The sequence below is a fragment of the Seriola dumerili genome, unplaced genomic scaffold, assembly GCF_002260705.1.
Source record: "Seriola dumerili isolate Sdu_G_001 unplaced genomic scaffold, Sdu_1.0 BDQW01000110.1, whole genome shotgun sequence".
Lineage (NCBI taxonomy): Eukaryota > Metazoa > Chordata > Actinopteri > Carangiformes > Carangidae > Seriola > Seriola dumerili.
The window spans coordinates 300,130-318,424 of NW_019174365.1; the positions used below are offsets into that span (position 1 = coordinate 300,130).

General features: G+C 41.9%; 2 protein-coding genes across 2 annotated transcripts in view; one reads left to right on the forward strand and one right to left on the reverse strand.

Moving 5' to 3' along the window:
- Nucleotides 1-6,457, forward strand: part of LOC111223089 (solute carrier family 22 member 6-B-like) — an 8,080-nt gene extending 1,623 nt beyond the window's left edge. Inside the window, exons 2-10 of the mRNA XM_022747118.1 lie at nucleotides 2,103-2,206; nucleotides 2,740-2,894; nucleotides 4,213-4,381; nucleotides 4,546-4,660; nucleotides 5,030-5,136; nucleotides 5,224-5,435; nucleotides 5,548-5,656; nucleotides 5,750-5,962; nucleotides 6,355-6,457. Coding sequence (XP_022602839.1) covers nucleotides 2,103-2,206; nucleotides 2,740-2,894; nucleotides 4,213-4,381; nucleotides 4,546-4,660; nucleotides 5,030-5,136; nucleotides 5,224-5,435; nucleotides 5,548-5,656; nucleotides 5,750-5,962; nucleotides 6,355-6,457 — 1,287 coding nt within the window. The remainder of the gene's footprint in view (nucleotides 1-2,102; nucleotides 2,207-2,739; nucleotides 2,895-4,212; nucleotides 4,382-4,545; nucleotides 4,661-5,029; nucleotides 5,137-5,223; nucleotides 5,436-5,547; nucleotides 5,657-5,749; nucleotides 5,963-6,354) is intronic.
- Nucleotides 6,458-7,634: 1,177 nt separating this feature from the next.
- LOC111223156 (digestive cysteine proteinase 1-like) lies at nucleotides 7,635-14,317 on the reverse strand. The gene is made up of 11 exons (XM_022747186.1): nucleotides 14,156-14,317; nucleotides 13,463-13,522; nucleotides 13,284-13,376; nucleotides 12,284-12,456; nucleotides 11,634-11,892; nucleotides 11,343-11,538; nucleotides 11,007-11,200; nucleotides 10,818-10,909; nucleotides 8,928-9,089; nucleotides 8,290-8,479; nucleotides 7,635-8,195 (listed from the first exon to the last, which is right to left on the reverse strand). Exons 1-11 carry the CDS (start codon nucleotides 14,199-14,201, stop codon nucleotides 8,008-8,010), a joined length of 1,653 nt encoding a protein of 550 aa, XP_022602907.1. The 5' UTR covers nucleotides 14,202-14,317; the 3' UTR covers nucleotides 7,635-8,007.
- Nucleotides 14,318-18,295: the final 3,978 nt, after the last annotated feature.

An 18,295-nucleotide genomic window follows, 5' to 3' on the forward strand; every position in this document is an offset into this window, starting at 1 on the left:
TCGACCTGTGTGAACCCACATTTGGAGAGAATAGATGCTGCTGCTGCTGCTGCTGTTGCTGCTGCTAGGAAGGAGATGTTTTCTTCGGGTTCAGTCAGGTTTGTTTAAAGATGGGTCATGTTGCAGAATGCAGCTGAGTGACCGTGGTTGCACATGGGAATTTGATTTATCTTTTTACCTCCTGAACGACACCACAGCTCCCCACCGCCTCTCTGCTTTATTGTCAGCCTTCCGCCTCCTTTTTCCCACTGGCTGATCCACTAGAAGACCCCAATCTCCAAATTGGCCAGATTCCCCAAAATGAATTTCGACCAGATCCTCTCTGCCATCGGAGGCTTCGGGAAATATCAGAAAAATTTTGTACATATTGGATTTGTTTACCCCAGATCCTCCTCGCCTTCCACATGATGGTGAGCATCTTTACGAGCCACGCACCGCATCACTGCCGAGACAACTCGAGCTCAGTAGCCGGAATAAGTCCTTCTCCCGGGCACACTCAGCCTGAACTTCAGCCTCTCGGATTCCCCTGCTCTCTCCCGGATTGTCATGCTGCAGAGGAAACCGGACTGAGCGCGTCCCATGTGGCCATGGATGGTGTTACAGCCAGGAAGACCTTCCAGAGCACTACAAGTCACCGAGGTAAATTAGAGATGTTAATACTGTGTTAATCAGGGGTGAAAAAGCAGCGTTGGTCATTCACAAAGTCACACTCCTGCATGGAAACAGGTAATGGTTCCACTCCACAAAACTAATATTGGAGATTTTCTTAATAATAAAACCAATGCAGAAAAATAAATTAAGGGATCTAAACAGCAAGCAAAAACATCTGAAAGTAATTCTAAGGCAACCATAATCTTTAAGATTGAACATTGATTAACCATATACATGACATAGGGAATGTACAAAGGCTCTTTATTATGTGTGATGTGATAAGTGGATAAATAGCGAGGGGGCCATGGAGCTAGAAATGAGCTTCCTGGCCCCCATCAATGTCCCACTCCTCCCTTGCTCTATGTGGTATCTGTTAATAATTTATGGTGTAACATTATATGTTTTACAAGTTAAACACTAAGAAGCCTGTGTTAGGACGGACCAATAGGAAACAGGTTTGGTTTACGGTGCATTATGGGAAGGCTGTAAGGTCAACGGCCAACGTATGGCGGTCGTAGAAGAGTTCAAGTTAATAAAAAGAAGGACACGACTGAAGTCACCCTGAGTCTCGTGAGCTTATGTTTAGTAAAAACAAGACATGGTGTCGGAAATTCAGTAAGCCCACGTCGGGACGATACGTCTGCCGGGAGGAAGAAGAAGGAGTTTGGTGAAACGCGCTAGACCAGTGAGAAGACTAAGTCGAGCGGAGCGGGGAAGAGCTAGCAATGGTGGCTAACACGCGCAACGCTACGTTTAGCATTCAGGCCCCGGCCCCTTTGATTTTCCCAAAGCTGCAACGAGCGGACAAAATGGATACGGAGATTCGAGGGATTCCCGCACAAGCGAGCAACTTAAATTCAAGCTCGGAGAGAGAATCGGGCGAATGCAATTAATCTACTATATGGAAGAACGAAGCAGATTTCCTGAAGAGGCTTAAAGCTCAGAGATGCAGACCAGCGCCAATACACTAAAGTGAGGACGACTTTTTGGTCATTCTTCATGGTGAAAAAAGATTTTTTTTTTCATGTTTATGAACGAGCAGGGATTAATATGCGCAAACAAGAAGCGACATAGTCTGTTGACGGCAGCAAAAAGAAAAGCCTAAATTCAACAAGTACAAAAAGCAATGGAGGTAAAGACACCAAAATGGGGGGGGGGGGGGGGGGGGTCACTACCAGCACTCACCTGTAAAATCACACGTCTTCAGATGAACGGGATCCGATGGAGAGCACCAACAACTAAGTGGACTGTGTAATGGAAAGCCTACATGTCAGTCCAACGTGCATGGACAACCTGAGAGAGCAGCTCAAGGCAGACAGTGTTTGTTAATGTGTCATGACGCTGTGCACAGAGGGATGGCCGTCTCGTGAGCTTATGTTTATTGAAAAACATGACAGTCTAACCAAAATGAACATATGATGCAGTAACTGTTGGGTTTTCTCATCTACTAGTGGGACCTGGTGTGCGACAAAGCTGGACTCAACAGTCTTGGATCATCTATCTACATGTTCGGCCTGTTGGTGGGATCCGTGGTGTTTGGAGCCATGGCTGACAGGTAGGCTGTGTGCTGCTTTCCCAGCTCTCCCTTGCTCTCGCCTGCTTTGCCTGGAGCCCTGTAACCTCTCACTTTGCACAGATACAACACATAGCCAGATCCCCAACATCAAAGCATGGCTGCAGGAGCAGACACAGCTGGAATCCTTGGTGTGTAGTATCCATGTGTAAGTGGGGCAAGTTGACACGTCATACAGATGGAGCTGAAGGGCTAAAATTACACATTAGGGTTTGATTGCTGCTGTTCCTTTCTAATTTTCCTATAGCTGCCTTAAACATCTTTTGAAAAATAATGTAATTCTTACATCATAAAAAATACAGACAGTATTTCTCACAGGGTGAAGCATAAATGTTCATGGGACACTAAAACTCTCCCATACGTACATACTGAAATTCCTGAAGGTGTGTTACACTCCATACTGGCCTGTGCTTACTGGTCTCACCCTGTCTCAGCCACACTGATTCACTTATGCACTCATTTATGCATGCGCTTACAGAGCACAGTCATGTCCACCTCTTCTCTCTCTGTGCAAGGTACGGCCGACGCTTCATCCTGCTGCTGTCCATCGCCCTTCAGACTGTGTTTGGAGTCGCTGTGGCCTTTGCACCCAACTTCCCTGTCTATGTGATTCTTCGCTTTGTAGTTGGCACCACGATCTCTGGAGTCATCATCAATGCTTTTGTACTTGGTACTAACCAAACACACACGCACACAGCTAAAAACAAACATGAGACCTGAGATCACTGCTGTAGCAACAGTGGTAGGAGTGGTTGTTAGACCATTTTATTTGTTGAGAAATGATGAGATGTGAGGACGAGGATTAATGAGTTGTGTACTGAGAGAAAAAAAAACAGTCATGATGATTTTGCATCAGATTTGAAAAGTCAGATTCCCTTGTCTCTCTATTGAGCCTTTTCAAATAGTTTATACTGTAGATAGGAGCTGTATGTGTCCAGGGAGCTTTGGATATGGTCTTAGCTTTTAGGGGTGCAGCTACATTAAGAGACTTCTATGACATTTGACATCCCACCCCTTAGACTAACAATACCCTTCCAAAATCCATGAAATATATACAATGGGGTCCAAAAGTCTGAGACCACCTTCCCAAATAGGAAGGTGGTCAAATGTCATCCAACAAGGATCACCTGGCTGTGGATCAAATGGTTGGATGTTGCACTTATGTGGTGTGCGCCTTAACTGTTACTGGTGTCACCAAGCTTGGCAAGGTTGTTTTTCTCCCTATCTAAAAAGTTGACAGTTCAGAGATGGAGATAGTTTTTAGCCAGGCTAGTGGTGAGGCTCCAGGGATGGCGATGTCGGTTAACTACTACTTTGATTCAGACGGACATATCTCGGCAACGATTGGATGGCTAGCCATGGAAACTCATTGTGCCCACACAACAAATCCTACAAACTTTGAAACTTTGATTTCACCTGACTTTTCCTTTAATTCCACTGTGAAGTCCATATTTATAGTTTTGAGGGAAATGTCCCAAAAGCTATTGGATAGATTTTCATGGAAATTGCTACAGGTCTATGTGTTCCCCTCAGGACCAAACTGACAAAACTGTTAGCATGCTAGCATGTTAGACTAAGATGGTGAACATGGTAAAGATTATACCTGCTAAACATCAGCATGTTGGCATTGTGATTGTTAGCATGTTAGCCTCCTGACGTTAGCATGGCAAACATATGCTGGTGATAAACAGGCTATATTGTGGGAGGTTTTGATTCTTTGCATGTGGATTATGGAAACTGGATAGTAAACAGATGTTAAACTGCTTAGTATCATTCAAGGAAAGCAGTGGATTAATGTAGTCGTCTGTAAAACCTTCAAATTAATGTACTTCAAGTGTAATTATGTCTCATGTTGTTTTGTGCTACCTCCTGCCCAAATCCCAGCACAAACCCTTGCCACTCTTTCCTCTACCTTAAAGCCTCAAACCACCAATACCCATGATCCTCTCCTCTCCTCTCCCCAATCCTCCACTGTTATACCTCCAAAGGCACTGAGTGGACATGCACCAAGAGACGCATGCTGGCTGGCATCATCACGGACTATGCCTTTGGCCTGGGCTACATGCTGCTAGCAGGTGTAGCATACCTGATACGAGACTGGAGAAAGTTGCAACTGGCCATCTCAGCCCCGGGCTTCCTGCTCATCTTCTATATATGGTGGGAGATTGAAAGGACATCTGAACATTAGATCCACTGTGAATTTATACATTTCTTGGACATGAATACCCTCTTTGTGATCCTCTTTTCCTCTTATTCCTGGCACTCTCTCTCGACTTTGTCCACACTTTCTTGTCTCCTCTCTCTTCTCTGTCTCCTGTCAGGGTGGTCCCTCAGTCTGCCAGATGGTTGTTGGCCAACGACAGGAGAGAGGAAGCCATCGCACTCCTCCGCAAGGCAGCACTTGTCAATGGAAGAGTTTTACCTCCCGCTGCACAGGTGTGTCTCTTCTCTCTGCTTAAAATGTTTTCTTGTGTGCTGCTGCTATTTAATGGACAGGTAAGAGAGGTATCAATCCTCTCATCAAAGTCTTTATCAATAAGTGTATTTCTCAATTATTTCTGTGTCTAACTATGACTTATTTCCTGAAACAGCCAGGTATTGTATTCTTTAGTAAATATTACTCAAACAGACACATTTAGTGTTCTAGTGAGTATTTAAAGTAAATTTAGTATTGATGGTTTTTAATAGCTTGGGACAACAATGGTGCTCTATAACAGAGTAATGAGCTATATCAGGCTGACGATACTCGTTAAGATCAATTCATTCTTGGTTTTTGGTTTATGTGCATGTCCGTGTGTGCATCAGGTTGCGAAGTGTGAGATTTTAGCTGGAGGGAAGCGAAGTTACTCGGCAGTGGATCTCGTACGAACACCTCAGATGAGGAAGAGGGCTATCATCTTGTTCTACATCTGGTAAATCTTGTTTGTATGTGTACATGCAATCTTCTTTCTCTCTCTTTTCTCTTTGACCATATCCCTGTTCCTCCTTTACAATCTCAGGTTTGTGAATGTGCTGGTGTACTACGGCCTCTCACTGGGTGTGTCCAGGTTAGGGACAAACCTCTATCTCACCCAGTTCGTGTTCGGGTTGGTCGAGATCCCGGCTCGTTCTCTGGTCCTGCTCGTTCTGCCCTGCAGCCGCAGACTCTCCCAGAGCAGCTTCCTGGCTGTTGGAGGGCTCGCCTGTCTGCTAATGCTCACTGTCCCTGCAGGTAGGATGGACACTGTTTATTTACACTCATATCGTTTTATAACAAGGCTGCATAAAAGACTTTCTCTCCTTTTTTGTCTTTCCTGTTATCCTCACCCTCCCTGTGTCTGTAGATCATCCCAATGTCCTCACTGGTCTCGCCATGGTGGGGAAGTTTGGTATAACTGCTTCCTTTGCTGTAATTTATGTGTACACTGCTGAGATATTCCCCACTGTGCTACGGTGAGACGCTTTCTCAAACACACGGTCATGAAGCATTTTATTTTTTATCTCTTAGGGTAATTCCTGCAAAATATTTTCCTTGTGTTCCCATAGACAAACGGGAATAGGTGTCTCCTGCATGTTTGCGAGGATGGGTGGTGTGTTAGCACCCATCATCAACATGCTTCATAACCACAGCCCCACCACGCCTTTGGTCATCTTCGGTACCTCCCCGCTGCTGGGTGCTGTTCTGGCCCTGGCACTGCCAGAAACCGCCGACAGACCTCTTCCTGATACAGTGGAGGACGCAGAGAACTGGGACATGAGGTACGTTAATGTGACCCCCGTTTTCACTGGGATGGGGCTTCTGTGAGTACTGAGGAAAGTAGTGGTAAATTGTGGAGACTTTAATTGTAGTTTCTTCATCACAGAAAGGAGAGAGCTGCTTGTGAGCAAACTAAGTATAAGATGTGAAGTGTGAAAATCAGGGAACTAAAATTTCTCTGATTTTCTTAATTCTTTTAACACTTGAGGTGTTATCACAGTTTCTGCATATTCACTTGTGAGCTGTTAGTTCACAGAGCTTTTAGTGTGGCCCTGGCTGCTCAGCCTCCATGAACCTGAGCAGGATTTCAAATATCATGGCCTTGTTTGTTCCCATGAGAAAACCCAAGCTCAGCAACCGGCTCAGTGTGTACTTTGTGTTTTGTCTCCTGCAGGTCTCCTTGCAACAAGGACAACACTGAGATGTGTGAGGATATTAGCCAATCGGCCAGCAGCACAGAGGAACAGGAGCTACGACATCTAGCAAGCCAGACCTAACTGTATTCACGTGGGTGCACACATGCCATTATTCACACAGTATACTGCCTCAACTTTGATACCAGGTACAGTTCTTCAATCATCCTCTATGCAATAACACGTCAGGACCTGATTAAGAAGTTTATGCAAGAAAGCCAAACACATCTCACCCACCAAACTAGCATGCAGGTGCATGCGCATGTGCACAAAGCAGGCATTCAGCTCTGCTGCCAGGGCAGATCAATAGCCTACTGTTTTACCAAATGCAAGTAAACACCCGTCTAAGTCAGGAATAGTCCTGTTTAGCAATCTTGTGTTATTCATCAGAAGTTAAAAGTTATTCTAGTTTTGATATATTTTCATTACGTGGTGAGACAGAATAAATAGTTCCCCTAAAGACTTTGCAGATTGCATATTTGTATATTCCTGTATTTACACATCTACAGGCAGCAGCTCAGCTCAAACTTCTAAACCTCTGTTGATGTGAAGAGTCAGATTGGGCGAGAAGACTTTAGTAGACTGCCACTTCCTCTTGAATGCAGCACACAGTCCTGTTGAGCAGCTCTTTTTAGGACTTTCTATTTTTCAAGACTGAAGAACATTTTATTACATTTTGCGCGTTTCTTAAAAGCACGTTTATAATATTTTTGTGGACTGTTTGTGGCATATCTTTGTTGTATCTTAATGCTGTATCGAACAAGCAACTGCCTCGTTTTCTATTTTATGTTCTCAAGCCGAGAGAAAAGAAAACTAGTCAAGTAAAATTGCATGCACTAGTTACCTTCATTATGCCTAATGTAGCCTTTTGTTAGACTACTGTAGTTCATATGTAGTTTTGTATGAGAACCTGGATGTGACTGATCAGCATGTAGACATATTTGATTTTATCTTTCTCTTGTAGAGATTTGTTTTCATTTTAGTTGCCATGATTTTTAAAGTGTTTAAGGGCTGTTATTATATATATGAATTAGATACATAAAAAAAAAAAAAACCCAGCATGGATCAGAAGCACTGGTCATGTAGTAGTATATGTTACTCAGTAAAAGGGATTCTATTTGTCAATAACTATTATTAATATAGCAAAGAAATCTGAGGCCAGTGTGATGGAAAATATCAAAGTGTGTGTATGTGTGTGTGGGGGCGATACGCTGTTATTCCACTGCATGAATTTGAGATGTCACTTAAACCAGCAAATGGACAATTTTCCATTTCTTTTTTTTATTGCATTGATTCCAGACCAGTGCATTTGCAACAATGCAACAAATTACAAAAATTAAAATTATGAACAACAAATGGAAATGTGTCGCAAAATGTGCTTTGTACAACTGAAAGAAAGGCACTGTGCCAACATGTCCTCAGCAGTAAATTCATTAAGACCATTTTTGAAAATGCATATGTGTGCTTTGTGCGAGTTCACTCAGTCGCCATTTATCAGCAATATTTAACACGTCATTATTATCAAGCAGCTCAGTCTGATGTAACACCTACATCTCTTCTCAACACTTCCAAATTTGGGGTCATTCATCCTCACGCATTCACGTAGTGGTTTTAACATTAGGACAAAAGCACATCTATGCCAGGGTTACATATGTAGCATCAGTGGTGACGCCACAGTTGTTATCCTTCATAGACATGAGGATGTAGCCGTCGTTGCCCCAGTAGGTGGACCATGAGTTCTTTATTAACCAGTATGGCTCCCCGTTCAGGGTCCCATAACCCACTGCAAGCACAGCATGGTCCAAATCATCCGTGGTGTTACCTGAAAAACACAAGAAACATGCTGAGCTTGTAGAGAGAGGAAGACAGTGGTGGCTGTAAAAAAAAGTAGAAGCACCATTGAGGGGTGAACTCACCGCAGGCAGGTTCATAGTAGACACCGTGGCTGTAGTAAACAAAGGATCGATGGGATGCGTCGATACTAACAGCCACCGGCCCGTTTTTGTAGAGAGCCAACTTAAGGGCGTCTGCGTCTCCTGATGTGACGTTGGTGTAGCTTTGGATTTTAGCAGTGAGCTGGGATGCGTTCACGTGGCAAAATCCATTCTGTTCAGACAGGAAAACAAAAACACATCTGATGTCTCTCATCCAGTAACAGAAAAATAAAACAACAACATTGTTCTGTCATAGTTCCTCAGCAGACCTAGAAATCACACTGTGCGTTACTTTAAACTTTTGAAACAATGAAAAACAGAAAATCTAAATTTTCAGAGGCACATTGTACTGGTGGAAAATGTCTCAAGGTGCCTCACTGTCTTTTTCCTTGACATAATTAGATGCAGTCAGTTGGACTCACATTTCATAGGAACTTGTAACTCTGTATTTTGGCAGTTATCCCCAAGTTTAGCTGGAAGAAATACTGCTGCCAACATGTGTTTTATTTTTGCTTGCATCCTCAAAAATAAAAATAAGAAAAATACTGAACAAGAGTGAATTGAAACTCACTCTCCTTCAGTATTGACTATATAGGTTATTCACCTATATAGTCACTCACCATTCCCATATAGGCTCCGTAAGTTTCTGTTGTGGCGATGCCGCCATGTTTCATGATCCACTCGTACCCCCTCCACTCCTCCCCTCCGTCACAGCCATTATTGCCGAAACCCCAGGAACAGTCCACCAGCATCTGCTGAGACAGAACCTGCAGGGAGCCTGTCTGCAAGACAAGAGGAAACCATGTGACTATGCTCCAAATGCGGATTATTAACCTGTCCCTTCTCTGCATAAATCAAATTCTCTGAATTACAACACCAACAGTTTCACCAGCTCTGTCATCTCATACCATCAAACCAGCCTCTCAAAACCTAAAATAAACTCAAGAAATCACTGATTACACAAGAAAAGAAATTAGACTAAAGGTCATGTAGAAAATACAATGAGTACATAACTAAAGCAGAGAAGGCAGCCAGACATGTGCTCATGGTTTAAGATGGAGACACAGTGAAGTTTATAACAAACATTGTTACACCAGCTGTTATCTACAGGTTGCTAGGCAGACGCTGTGAGATCACGAAGAAGTAAATTTAAAATTGGCCCCTGGGGGGACCCTCTGTTTATGAACATGCCTGTGGGGACGGGGACGCAGGTCACTTCCTGCTGCCGCGCTGTGTGCTGGCAAAGGCACAAAGACGAACCGCTGAGATCCCTCAACAGCACTTTCTCACAGTCAAATCAAACTGTACTTGCAGCAATTAGTGGAGCACTCACCCCCAGATCTGATCAGAAGCTCTTAACTCTGTGGTCTCGTTATTTTTGACATGTGGCAAAACAGTGTAGTAATCTGTAAAACTGCAACTGTAAAACATTAAATGGTAGGATTTGCTTGCCTCCATTTCCAAAAAGAAAAAAGAGAAAAAAAGCTTTTTAACAAATTGCTGCAAGTTTTGTTGGAATATTGTTCATGTTTTTGACATTTTATAGATTTAAATATTAGTTAGATATGTAACCAATGGATTAATTGTTACTGAATTATAATGTTACTTGAAATAACATTTCTTAATGACTCTACAAGGCTCTTCTAAACTTAAATATTTTTTAAATAACCTCCACACCTCCCGTGTGTGTGTGTGTGTGTGTAGGAATTTGGTCACCTCAATGGGGTACCATCAAACCCCATACCAAACAGGTCCAATGTTATGGATTGAGTTGCTTAGCAACACAGGAGAAGGAATGCCTTTGAGCTCTTTGCCTTTCCACAGGATGGAGGGAGGCCAAAGCTGACATTCACTCACTTTTATTTATTCACACACACAGTCAAGTCTGTCTAATGTGAGTGAAAGTTACACAATGACTCGTCTTGTGGAGCGGCCCCTGATCTGAAGGGGAAGACCTCTCTTCACTCAGTGATGCTTTTCTCAAGCTTTCAACTCCTAAACTGAAGGGCATCAGATGTACGAAATTATTTAAATAAACTGACTGACTATGGACTATCCTCAGTTCATCCTCAGACAAAGGTCCACAGTAATTATACTTCCCTATGAATTTCACACTGGTCATTTTTTAAAACCTTTTTCTATTGTGCTGCTGTTTTTGAACATTGTCCCAACAACCTAACTCACTTCATCTCATATCTACCCCACGTTAATCATTAATAAATTTCTATAGCATGTTTGACGCTATATATCCTTTATTTCTCTGTAATCTGCTGTAGGTTTTCTGCATAAATGACCCACTTCCCTGCAGTAGTCACCACATCTTATCATTGGTTACGAATTTTAGAAAAATGGCAACAACTGCAATGCAAATCAATCAAAAACATGGACAGACAAAGCCCCATGCTGAACATCTGTGGCTTCAAAGAGCATAGGGAAGAAGCCCAGTCAGTTATAAAGAACAGATTGGGGCCAGTGACTGTGGTGCAAGCTGCTTCCTTATTATTCCTTACCTTTAGGAAGAGAGCGCCCTCTACTGTCCCAGTGGTGGCAAAGCTCCAGCAGGAGCCACATATGGCCTGGTCCTTCACTGGGGTCACAGCACCTGAAAGGGAAGAGCTGATGTAAATACTAGTGTGTCCTGCCAAACAGATGCATCTTGGGTAAACATTTCAGACGTACATATTTGTATTTATATGTACCGTAAAGCCTCCAGTCAAGTGAATCAGGTACATTCACCCCTTCATAAACCCTGGAAGGGAAGGGGAGCCCTCTGTTTGGAGTCTTTCCACGTTTCCTTCCCCTCATGGTGACCAGCTCTGACATGGTGCGATCTGACAGAGAGTTCAGGGCCAGAGAGAAAGGCAGCCCTGCTCTGTTCTTGGAGTGAACGTACCTAGAGTAGCAAACAAGGACACAGTTACCAGGTCATGTAAAGTCCTTCAACTGCAGACTGCATTTAAACATGGCTATGTCCTTTAAGAGAAGATCATAATGCTGCAGTGTCACAACTCTTCTGTATTATTTTCCCCTCTCACCGGAGGTTATGAACAAAAGCGTGCTCCCTCTTCTCGTGTTCTCTTTCATCGCTGTATTGACGCTGAAACTTCTCCTTGAAATGGCTGAACATGCGCTGCGCGTGGCCTGCCGCTGAGGTGTGGATGAGATCTTTCATCGGATTGGCCAACATGTGGTGCTCCACTCCTGGACCAGGAAATCCCCCACAGCTCATCCCTATGGAGGGAAAATTGACAGAACAAATATAGGTTTTCTTCACGGTTTAACTGGTCTTAATGTACAGTATGTAACTACAGCAGGAGGCCACAAACCGTCTGGCAGGGAGAAGACTTTGGGGTCAACATGAGTGCTGAATTCCTTATAGTCCACCAAGTATTTATCATAGTGGGACCCCAGCAGTGTGTTGTATCCCATCATCTCATAGTGGAGGGGAGTGGCGGGCTCTTTGCCATCCGCAGCTTTCTCTGAATGGGTCACCCACAGTGTGTATGTGTTCTTCTTGTAACCCACAGTAGTCACATTCTGCCAGACCTCACACAGGGAGCCTCCGTAGTACTCCATCCTCAGGAACTATGGAGGGAACAAACATTTAACATGTGAGAACACAGAGATGAGAGTATTTTATTAACAGTAATCTGAAGCCTTAGTATAATTATTTTGAATCCTATTATTTCACTATTATAAAGGAGATTATGCCAATTGCTTTGCTTTTACGTAACCCTGTTTTTCCCCCAGTCATCAACACCGCTATGAGTTTGTATTGGTGCAAAGCTGTGAGACTAGAGAATAATCAACATCACAATGAATTTAAATCTCACTCATTAAGGCTGCAGTTTAACAGACTCTCTGGAGGCTCTACAGCCCCCTTTACAGGAATTAACCACGCAGTCTGCATGTCAGGGAGTGTTGAACCAGTTTCTCTCTCACACACACACACACACACACACACACACACACACACCTGGAAGCCCTGTACATCAGGCAGTGATGCCTGCGGTGTGACCGTTTCATTCTTTGTTCCGTTGATCTGAAAGCACTTCATCACATTCTGCTCCACCTCTGTGGTCTCAGGAGTGATTTTATAGGCGACGCCCCACTGCTCTTCTGCCCCCAGCTGGTATGTCGACACTTGGCCTGTTGGTGATCAAAATGAGAGACGTTAAAGTTACGACATTATTGGCTCCTTTAAGGCAGAGGTTTCCACTTCCTGGGTTACAGACCTACACCGCACCATGAAACATTGGCTATGGGGCCATAAGAACGTGATGTGATTCACCATTATTGTAGGCTATAACTATCACCCGGAACTTGGCCGAGCAAGTCCGTGTCAGTTCCTGTCCCAAAACAACAATATACCACACTGACAGTGAGCTGACTGACATCAGGAAAGTCTTTTTACACAAGACTACATACAGACACTATTGACGCAGTGCCGCTACCGTGTGTGAGAAACACGTGAGCATGTCAGCGTTTCTCACAAAGTAACTCAGCGGTGAAGTAGTGTGAGTATTTATTTGCTCACAGACTGCACAGTGATAACTATAGAGATGAATAGAGTAGGTTAATGTTTAGTGCACATTTAATTTGCTGCAGAAAAAAAAAGAGGAAGGCCCAACAAAATAAAATGTCTGCTTTGGATACCCAATATGAAAATATTTCTTCCTTTGCAACTAAACAATTATAGACTTCCTCATCCATTTGTTATCATAAGCACCTTGTTATGACTGGGGAACCAGAGCTCATCTTAAATACTGCAAATCAAAGGTTCAGAGTCACATGAATATGTAATATGAGTCAGCACTTCTTTACTTCTTTCCTTATACACTAACTGATTATGCTCCACTCTGGTCACTTTGGTCTGACACAACAGGATATCAGTTTCACATCACTAATCCAACCAAGCGGGGAAAATACAGAGTCAGGTTTAAGAGAAACAGCCATGGGTCAAGAGGTTTTCTTACCATGGTAGTAGTCTATTCTGCTGGACTGTGCTGGAAGGTCTAACCAGGCCTCGAATGGCTCCTTGATCTCAGCATAGGGCAGGGAGATCACTCCTGCAGTGGAAATGTGGAGCAGTTAAGTAATGAGGCTACGTTTTGAGATAAGGACACCCTGAATCCTCTCGTGGTACATGGGTTACCTTTCACATGATAGCTGCTCCCAAAATCTGGAGTGGAAGGGACTGCTTTTCCCTCTGTAGCTGAAAACAAACACAGGAAATGCATTTTCACTCCTTTTATTGATCTCCTCCATTTATTTCATATGACAAACAGGACAAATAGAATACGTGTAATTCTATTCTTACATCAGGCAATTGCTCTAACAGTGTGTCCTTATCACTTGAACGGAAAATGAAAATGTGGTAATTTAGCCAATGTTGTATTCTTCCCTTCCTACACATACAGTATGGCAGAGCATGGGAAGCCCTTTGAGAGTGATTTCATTAAGTTTTCGTTAAGTAAGTGTCGCATGGTACATTTAAGATAAGACGAACTAAAGAATAAATTTAATAGTTTCGATTGGGATCATAAACTGTATTTTAAGGAGAATGTAGTCACCCAGAAAAGCAAGTCAATTCTAAATTTACATTTTTTTTAGCGGAAGTTTGGCGTAATTTGCACACGTCTGCACATTTCCAAGACTGAAACAGGCAGGTTTTTATTGGTATTTTAACAAAATTATCACAGTTTTTCACCAGTGCTATATGGCAGTTTATTTCAGAGAATATGAGCCAGGAACCTGAGCGATAACGTAGCTATCATAACGACTAGCTGCTATTGTAGCATGTAGCTAGCTGAAATCACGAAGTAGCAGATGAAATGTTGTCTCTTACCTATGGCAGCGCACAAAAGAGCAGCTGCAAAGTACCAGCACCGCATTTCTTCTGCTTCGAGCTCAGAAACACAAGAAACAGAAAAGTACTCAGACCAAACTCCTAACAAAAACACATGACTCCGCAGCCTACACCTCTCCAAAACACTTATTAAATAACAAACTGCAGGACAAACGTTACTGACGTTTTCTCTTGACCAATCGTATAGTAGCGTGGAGAGGTGTAAGCCAATCAGATACGAGAGGTGGGTTTTAGTCGCATGGATACCATGTGATTTGTGTCACATGACTAAACCATAGACTGCACTAAAATTAACCATCTATAACCACTAGTTACAGATTTTAGGAAACAGCTGTTTGCTGTCAAAACTCTGAGTTGTTGTCAAATGATTGATAAAATTGCAAACATCATTACCAGTAATAAAATATTTGATCTCAGAGCCGATTCAACTTTACATAGTAAGTCAAATAAGGGAATAGTGGTTAAAAAAAAAAAAAACCAGTATTTAAACTGTAATAATAAAAGTCTGAAGTACAAAGAAGCTGTGTAGTATGAATAATATAAATAGTATAAAGAAAAATAAAATATAATTAAAAAAGAAAAGAAAAATAACTGATAGAAAACTAAAGTGACAAGTCTAAACAAACAAAAGAAGATGCCAGGGTGTGTTTTAGTGATACTGTCAGATGCTTGAGAGAAAATATGCCATCTGTAATGCAGGAAGTTAGTCTGCACAGGACTTTGCAGTGCAGGGAAGGTGGTTTGACTCTCATGTTATTCAAACACTTTGCAGGACTTAAAGGGTGTGTTCACCCAATTCACAATTTACAGTTTCTCACTTTGCACTAGTACTGTCCATACAGGTAGTTTATGCTGAAGTGTTTAAACGTGTCTCTGAGACCACCACCAAAATCAATGTTGTCACTTATGACATTTAATCATAATTTTAATGGAACACACATGTTGACACAGAACAAAGTCAGTGCTTTTTATTTGGTCAAATTTTTTTTCAAATAAATTAACTATGAACATTGTGATTATGATTCATTAGTAACTTGATCTTCGTGCACAGCTGCTGTTGTGCTTATTCTTGCATTTTACCTTCACTTACTGCTGCAGTTTATTGATTCTTGCTGCTGCTTGTAAACTTTGAACATTCCTTCACTGTGAATGCGTCTTTTAATAAAACAGCGTGTTATGTAATCTGATTCTATCCTGTGTCTAAGGAAAGGGCTGACATGGGGAAAATACGAGGAAATTAACGAAAGCCATGAAGGCCCACCGCCAGAACAGTAGGCCTAATGGACCGTCTGGCACTTGTGGTGTACTTCAGGTTGGTTGTGGGTTGTTGGACTCGGGAAACCAGTCAGACCCCATTTCAGCCGGATCTCTGGACCCAGACCCGGCCGAGTCTTTGCCAGAATAATTTGAATAACGGCATAAGAAAAGAAAACCGGGGAACAAACAAACGCGGGAAAGTGTCATACCTGAGACAGTTTCGGAAATCAGGTGAACATGAAACGGGGCGTGGTGAGAAGAAACAGAGCGGCGCACAGAGCCGCGTTTAAGGACTGCCCACATACGGAGCATTGGGCCGAAAGCGCGCCAAATTTACCTTAAATACGGAAGTCAATAAGCAGCGAAGCCGCAATCAACCGATACCTGGCTATGTCCCGTTTTCCGTTTGCACGAAGAAATCAACTGCCCGCTACCGGAGGTAAGTCCGACAGCGTCGGAGGCTTTGAATTTACTTTCTCAGCAAAGTGGTTCGAGAAAATGTGGATTTTTTGATGCTTCATGTGAACAGCGCGACATCTACTGGCCAGAAAGTAAAATAGGCAAACACAAACGTTTGTATATCACAAACTAAAAATGTGGTGTGTCTTGGATAAAATTTCTTTAGTGGAAGTTCAGTCATAAAACTATGTTGTTACGTATCGTTGAGCATTTTTTAAGTGGTTTTACGAATATTCAGGAGCTTTCTTAGCAGGTATACGTCATATACCTGCGTATTACTACATTGAGTATAAGGGACTCTGTATTGTATATTCAAGTCATACATGTTTAGTAATTACTCTAAAAGCAATCAAAATATGTTGTCTATGTATCTAAAGTATTAATATCAGTCACATTAAGCTCAAAGTCTTTGTTTTAACTTGAGTTATCAATTAGTTGTGAGGGCAAAGAAATGGAAAATGATTTTGGAAAAACGCTTTATTCATTTTTAAGAAATAGAAACCTCTTGAAAAACTCAAACTGTTAGCTTTACTTTTAAATGTTTCCTTTAGTGTTTGTGTGTGTGAACAATTTTTTTGTAGAAATAATTGTTTTTCAATATTTTCATCATGTCATTTTATTTAATATTTAATATAAATACATGTTTTCACAGGAATACCAGAATCCACCCCAGGCCAGAACCACGCCCCCACACCCAGCAACAAATGGTAAGTCATGCGCATGACTACATCCACTCCCATATAGGCTCAAATTAGGCTCCTAATGATTTTGAGCTTGTAAAGTGATGTTCACAGATAATTCTGAAGTTTGCAATTGTAAATCAACCTTTTGTAAACCTGTAAAATAAATCTTCATGAGAAAAAAAAAATTCTTTGGCAAAGAGGTTTCTATTTGTTAAAAAAAAAAAAAAAGATGGTATGATTTGTCAATGCAAAGCAGAAAACTGTAAGACTTCATACTCAAAGTTCCCACACAGTATGCGACACTGAAATTACAAGAAGAATTTTTAACCAATTTTAATATGGCGTTATTTTTGTGCCTCATTCCTGAACGCATAATGGGACTTTCTGAGCACAGACAAATATATTTTGCAAACACACAAATTATGTTTTGAAGAAAAAATATTCTTGAGCAAATAACTTAAACTGAGCAAACAAATGCTCAATAAATGTATATCTCTGTTTGCTATTATCCTCAAAAGTCGCACAATACTAATGTTTCTCACTCAGGCTTAGTCAGTTGTTCTGTCACAGATCTCTGGTCTGTGCGCTGACAGATACATACCAGCTTGCTCGCACTGTCTCCCTTGTGCTCTCATCATCTCTGCTCTGGCTGTGCTCAACTCTGCCTCCACACTCGCTTAACATTGCGCTGAAATGAAATGAAAAGTTTTGACAATGCAAAGGGGGGAAACAGCTGCATGAGAAACACTGCACCATTCTTAGCTTTTGTTTGTTTGTCCAGCAGCTCTGAGTGACCAGACTGTGGGTCTACCTCTCTCTGACTTCTTTGCTGCCTGCTTCACCCTGAGCTGTTTGTGATAGCAATAACATTTGTTTAATTCTATGAATGATAATATAATAAAAAAAAAAAATCAAATCAAATAAAAATCCAATGTCCTGTCACTTCTGTAATTTTAAATGTGTGTGCAGCTCTGTGCACTGTATAATTATCTTCTATTACACAATATGTACATGTATAGTTTCACAGTGTGGTTGCCAGTTAACTAAAACCATGAACAATGAGTTGCAATATACAAGTATATACCACTAAAGGTCTGAAGCTCCTTCTACAAGCTTGAAGAGGCCATGCAAACCCTAAAAACTGGCACTAGATGTCAGTATTTGACACAACATAGTCATAATCTGCTCTCTAGGACCTGGGTCCAGAGCTATTCTGACCGATATTGAAGTCACAAGATTCTGAGTAATTGAAAGGCGGCAGGCTTTTAGGTACATGTACTGACAAGTAGAAGAAAGAAAGGACTGGCAGACAGAATTTACAGAGTAAAAGAAGCTGTGTTGCACTGAACTCTGTTAGGTGGGAGTCTCAGGGCACTAACTGAAGTCATGAGATAACAGTGCAACAGCTGAGCAGCCAGCAGGACATAAAAACAGTCTGTGGAAGTTCACTGCACAATAACAGCTGAAAGACAGAGGAAAAGAAACACAGTCAGCAGGAATGGTCATTGTCTAATGGTCACTGTGTGGTACTTTTCAGGAACTGATGTCAATAGTAAACAGAATCAAACTTTAGGACACAGGGATCAATTGGAAAAAGACCCTAACTTTGCGCTTGTAGCAGTCACCACTGGCGTTTTCAGATCATGATCTGTAAGGTTTAAACTTACAAATGCAATTCAAATGTTGAATGATTGTTTCCAATGGGGGAAAAAAAAAGTTT